The sequence below is a fragment of the Xylaria bambusicola genome (genome assembly GCF_022495145.1).
Source record: "Xylaria bambusicola strain CBS 139988 unplaced genomic scaffold F5B22scaffold_19, whole genome shotgun sequence".
Classification (NCBI taxonomy): domain Eukaryota; kingdom Fungi; phylum Ascomycota; class Sordariomycetes; order Xylariales; family Xylariaceae; genus Xylaria; species Xylaria bambusicola.
This window is the reverse complement of record NW_025953572.1, coordinates 357,575-363,574: the sequence shown is the minus strand read 5'-3', so window position 1 is coordinate 363,574 and position 6,000 is coordinate 357,575. Positions and strand designations below refer to the sequence as shown.

General features: G+C 45.1%; 1 protein-coding gene across 1 annotated transcript; it reads right to left on the bottom strand.

The window, feature by feature from the left end:
- Positions 1–1,456: 1,456 nt before the first annotated feature.
- Positions 1,457–2,980, bottom strand: F5B22DRAFT_139794 (uncharacterized protein). The gene is made up of 4 exons (XM_047969043.1): positions 2,695–2,980; positions 2,242–2,641; positions 2,138–2,188; positions 1,457–2,086 (listed from the first exon to the last, which is right to left on the bottom strand). Exons 1-4 carry the CDS (start codon positions 2,793–2,795, stop codon positions 1,538–1,540), a joined length of 1,101 nt encoding a protein of 366 aa, XP_047831091.1. The 5' UTR covers positions 2,796–2,980; the 3' UTR covers positions 1,457–1,537.
- Positions 2,981–6,000: the final 3,020 nt, after the last annotated feature.

Sequence of the window (6,000 nt, the reverse complement as noted above, 5' to 3'; positions counted from 1 at the left end):
ATCCCTGTCTCCAATGCGAGAAGATGATTTGAATTCATCGAACAGGAGATACCAAATACAGATTTCGGCTATAACGCGGTGCGATTCCTCTGGGTGTAGTGAGAACTTCCACTGTAGATTGGGGACACTTATTATGTCCATGGAGTTCTGCTGGACTAAGAACTCTTTTGCTGTCTGATGAATCAGATAGATCTTCGAGTCTATGATAGTCACGAAGAGGCCACAAATATCCCGAACCGTTCCGCGAAATCGATCTTCGGGTCCGAGCTTTAGATCGGTGTATGACCGATGGTGTTCTTTGATAGCCAACGCCAGTTCCATCTGTCCCACAGATAAAGGTTCGAAGGTGGCAACAACGATGTGCAAAAGCCGCTTTGCTTTCTCCCGGTCGCGACTCCTGCACAAAATCCTGTCATATGCAGCATCGACAGTTTTAGGAAGGGTCTGTATAGCTTCCCGCAAGCCGTCCTCCGTGACGCTAATAATATCTTCTACTACGTTGAACACAAGATACACCCATAAATACGTCCGATTCGGAACGCGGGTAACCTCATGTTGCAGAAGTTGCTGTTCTGCTGGCTGGAGTTGAAGCTTCTCGCCGAGTATTCCGACTTGGTCTTCGATAAATATGTCAATCTCTTTAGAAATCTTGTCGACCTCAACTTCGTTGTCGCCACTTAAGTGAATGGTAGGCCGGCGGTTTTCTAACATTTGGAACTCTCTCTGAATATGGACGTACGGTCGACTCGTCAAAAGAAACTTGACGACGAATTTGCTGTTTTCGGTGCATTCGGTTTCATAAAGCTTGCATATGATTTTCGCCATCTGAGACCGTCCACTTTCTTCGCATTCGTCAAGAGCGTCGAGAATGCAGATGATTTCCCCCTCGGTATACTCGCGGGTAACGCTGATGAAGATATCCCACAAGCCGCGAAAGGATTTAAGAAGGGTTGCTCCGCCTTGTTCAAACAGTACCAGAATCGTATCTGAGAGAAGAGCAGGTTTTTGGACAAAAATCTGGCGTAGGATGCAGCATAACGCGTTTTCTGGGCTCCTTTGATCGTTAAAATCGTCTTTAAAGAAGAAGTAACAGGTAATTCTGCTGTTTGTCGGCGAAAGGACATCGTCCGCTAGGTACTTCGCTAGAACTGACTTCCCACATCCAGGGTCTGCAGATACCCAAAGTAGGTTTGAGGTCTTACTCTCTTGCCAGTTTTGGAAGAGTTGATGGTTCGTAAACCATTGACATGTGCCATCTGCCCGTTCCGGGTTTCTATCCTTGCGATCTTCGTACGGTAGAATATAAAGTTTCCGCAGAAGATTTGATCTCTTGGCGTTCTTGACTGGGTCTTCAGTAACACTCTGCAGTTTTTCATGTTCTACTTGCGCTTCGGTACTCGTAGGGTTAGTGAAATTCCAAGCTGATGAAAATTACATTGGATTAAAGATAGGTAGAAATCAGGTCTCGTATCTATCCAACAGGCAAGTAGTTGCTATATCTGTACAAGTCTTATCCGACAAGCGACAGCAATGGTTATCATGCAAGCCTTAACTCACCGATATTGAGTGCCTGCGCGGCCTTCACTACGTCTTGCTCGAAATCCTTGAGAATGTCCGAGATGTCCTGAACCCCGGGCTGCTTAACCATTTCCCGGTGATCTGCATCTATGGTTTCGAAGGTTTCTGGAGCCCAGCCAAGCTTAGAAGAGAAGTCGTCAACAACCTGCAAGGTCAGTACCGGTTTCGTGCCATGACGCGCTTGCTTTATCCTTACTTTATCGTTCAGTCCTTTTACCCCTGTCAAGGCTCTACCCTCCTGGAATGAGTGAATACGTAGAGGCTCCCGGTGCAGCGCCTTCAGAAAGTTGGCTTGGATGAGACTGAGAATCCTAGAATCAACTTGCAAATCGGAAAGGAGTCTTGAATTTGTGTCCATGAGGGCCATGGCGAACAGGTTGGTAGCCAGCTTGCCCCATGCCACAGCATCGCTACCTCTGTGCGGTGAACCGCAGAAGACAACGGCTCGGATTCGGCGAGAGAATTGTTTATACTGGTCGACGATGCTCGACTGCATGTCGTTTATTGCCTGAGGGGCTCAGTAGGACGGCTTTCTGTGAGTCTCTGAAAGAGCACTTACCACTTTGACAACCAGTCCACCGAGACTATGTGCGACGAAGATGATGGGTAACTGTAGAGTTGTTAGCCTAGAAAGCATATGAAGATTGCGAGACCGTCGGTTACCTCATCCCTCAGAGCCCGCTCCACTTTCATCATAAAATCGTTACCATGCTCCAGAATGCTGTTCTTATTATTGGCCTGAAAAAACCCGACATGAACATCGGCATTGTACCCATACGTCCATATCTTGGCCCTGGGCACTACTGAAGGAAGTAAATCGGCTGGCCAGTAAATAGTCTCCTTACCGTTCCCTGGGCCAGAGCTGCCGGCTGCTTGTAAGCCTGGTCTAGTCCGGGTAGATAGCTTCAGGATCTTGTGTTTTAAATTGCTGAGTAGGTGACTCTTCTTTGTAGGCACTGTGCCGCGCCCTACATCATTCGTGCCCAAAACATCCTGCCGGGTAGGCGCTGGGTATTCCCAAGTCTTTCGTGGATGACCGCGTAGGCCATGGACGAAGACGATGCTTTCACGGATTAGTCTGCCCGATCTGCAAGTGGGTAGCAGTGGCTAACTCACTTGACTGTAGGCGGCGGTTGGGAGTTAGGCTCGCTCCCGCGCGGATGAAGCAGCGTTAGGCCAAGAGCATTGACCTGAAAGGTCGCTGCAGAGTACTCCATCTCACCACGCCACCGTTTGATGCTTGATATAGTCTTAGCAGTGCGAGACAATAGTAAAGGGTCGCTTTAGGAAGATTTAAGTTGTTTAGCTGTCACTTTCAAACGAAAATTGTACACAGATTCGCCATCGTTCATACCCCACCCCAGCTGACAGGATGCAACGTCGGCTATGCTGGGGTGACTGGGGGTATGAAATGAGGGAGCGACTGGGGTATGAATGAGTTGGCAGTCCCAAAGTTCGCCGATTAGTGGTAGCCAGTAATGATATACACCATTTCTGGTAGTGCTGCCAGCGTTCTCAGCTCTATGGATAGATAGCAGGCATTTATCCCCAGAGCGCCGTTTACTGACTTACGTTGAGCCTAAAATATCTAGAGAACAAGAGTACCTATATAAGAGCCTTCCCGAAACAGTTTATGAGTGTCACGAACCCTCGTATGCGGTAGGCAAGACTCTTGTTATTGCGCAAGGGTCCCTGAACCCCCCACGTGAGGCTATATACGGAAGCCCCCTTGTCTATATCCCCGGTAAATAAACAAGTTCAGTTTCTGAGCCACGCTACACCGGCCACCCTCTAACCCTTTATGAAGTATTGACTAACCTATGTATATGTTCGATTTGATGAGTATACTTAATGTCACGAACCCAGTAGGTAAAATGACTCTGTTGTTGCACAAAGAACCCAAGGTCTGCCAAGGCTACGTAAGGCTATCCTACATACGTATACAAAAGTCTCTTTGTTCCTGTGCCTTGTAACACTTAAGGTCTGTATGTCTGTGAAGGCCTGTACGCGTAGCTGTAGGTTAGCGGCAAGTGTTGTTGTATATATAACAACAACGCTTTCGCCACCAACCTATCTATACTTATACCTACACAAACCTACACGTACGCATACTTAAGTAGCCCTAATACGCGTAAGTATCTAAAGGCTTTGGGGGGGGCCGATGTACCTAGTGTAATAAGGGTGGCTGGCGGTTCCAGTTTCTGAGCCGCGGAGCATATTAGGATAGATTCAACCCAAGGTATCACACCACAACAAGGAACCTAATTTAATTCTAAGAATCTAAGTGTGAGTTCTATCTTGAGAATCCCGTCTGTTGCTAAGAGATAGTTTCTATTCCCGTGCAGTGTATATTTTTGTCCCGTTCTCTTTATATCGTGCACTCGCCACGTACAGAGTCCCTCAGGGAACCGCCTAGCGCCTTATTCACAACTAGAGCCAGCCAACATGCTCGTATTGCAGGCAAGGACTACCTTTCACTGACGAGAGACAGTAGTATGTATAAATTGGCCAACGGCCATCGCGTTAGTAGCTACCTCTAACGACTATCCTATCATCTCTTCAAGGGGCGGTAGTAGGCATAACAGCCGGCTAGGATATACTCAAATCAAGCCAAGCTGCCAGAGGGAGCGCCAGGGTTTTTTTCGCGCTGTCGTCTTCGCCATTTCTCAACCGACAAGAAGCAATATCCTAGCATGATCTAGTATGATTTTAATTCCGACGCCAGTCTCCGATTCCTGGTATAATAGTGCATTCAAGTCAATGACATGTACAGTGACCGAGCAAGAAAAACGGTATTACAATTTTAAAAATCACTCAAACAATACTATATTTCTTAAAAAATCTAGAAAATCAACATAATAACTTATACATTACATATGTATAATTCTAAATAGATAAATCATTATTTTATTTAAATACTTTAAGGACTTTCTTTTTTTAATTTTAAAGCTTTAAATTTTATTATTAAATATAAGCTATTAAGCTATCCTTTATAAGCTATATTCATACTTTAAATAGGGGGTTCTGATCTTTATTTATATGGATAACATAGTCCTAGCCTATTAAAAGCATAAAGAGATTATCGCTTAACGTACGATCTTTGAATTAAAGCGCCGCTACTAAATAACTGGTAGAGACGACCGTTTTTAGTTTTTTTCGGTATGGAAGTAATTAGGAACCGTAACAAGGGCTTAATTTAGCTGTTGCAATCCTCATATATCGAAAAGGTCGTTAAGCTCAGAGACAAGAATGCCTTGCACAAGGCATATACACCTATGAAAGCAGGAGAGCTAAGCCCCTATGATCAAATAGCTACTAAGCAAGAGATTCACAGTTACCAGAAGAAGATAGGCTCGATTATGTCCGGAGCAGTGATCAGTTCAGCTAAAGAGCGAGTTATCACGAGACGGGGCAGGTTAATGAAGGGGGCATAGAGTAGAGACGAGGACAATAGAAGATTTTACGCAGGGCTGGCTAACATACGAAATGACTCTGAGCTGGTGTGAGTGGGTGTAATAGGTAGATTATTTTACTACTAATAAAAGTCACCATGTTACGCGCATACAAGTTAATGGTGTCTGGTGCGGCCTTCGATCTCGCAATGTAATAAATGCGCAACCAAGTAGGATATCATTGTAGTCTACTCAGATGGCAGCCACCAATTAGCAAGAGAAAAAAGTTTTCCCCTTAATTCATTCACGGGCGTCACTATGGGGAATCTCTTCATGCCCATGATTTAACTGAATGATTGATTGGCAGCCATCCAGATTAGGGTATCAGAACATCTCCAAATGGTTCCGAGAAAAAGTGTGCTGAGCTAACGAGAGCTCAAAAACAGCAACACTGCCCGAGCCGGGTGATAGGATGATGGAGTCTGATAGTTTAGCACTCTCTTTATGGCGACGGATCCATAGTTGCATAGAGTCAACTCCTTGCGAGTCTGCAGAGCTTATGGTTGCGACTCGAAATTCGGATATAAAATGCTGAAATTAGGTAATACCAACCGTAGTTTACAACGCTTTGGACTGAGTCAGCATGTACGACGTTTGGTGCTTACCAGAATTCATATCAGTATTAATGATGTGTCAGCCGACCCATCGTGATAATTATACTGACTCCAACAGACGAAATTAGTATGAATGACAAACATATATTCACCCGGTAGCTTTGTCTAGCTCTCGTAAGCTTACTTAATACACATCACATTAACTTTTCACCCTGAAAGTCAATATCCATGACGTCGAGATTAACTTCCCACCTTTCGGCTACCAGTCCCTCATCTACTCAGCGCTACTACCCAACTGACGTAAAGCGATCATTGATGAGATGATGATGTTATATTGTTCGACTGAGGTGATCATGTTACCCGTCGTCAACTTAATTTGCGAGACTGCTTGGCAATAGATTGCTATCTATCAGGAG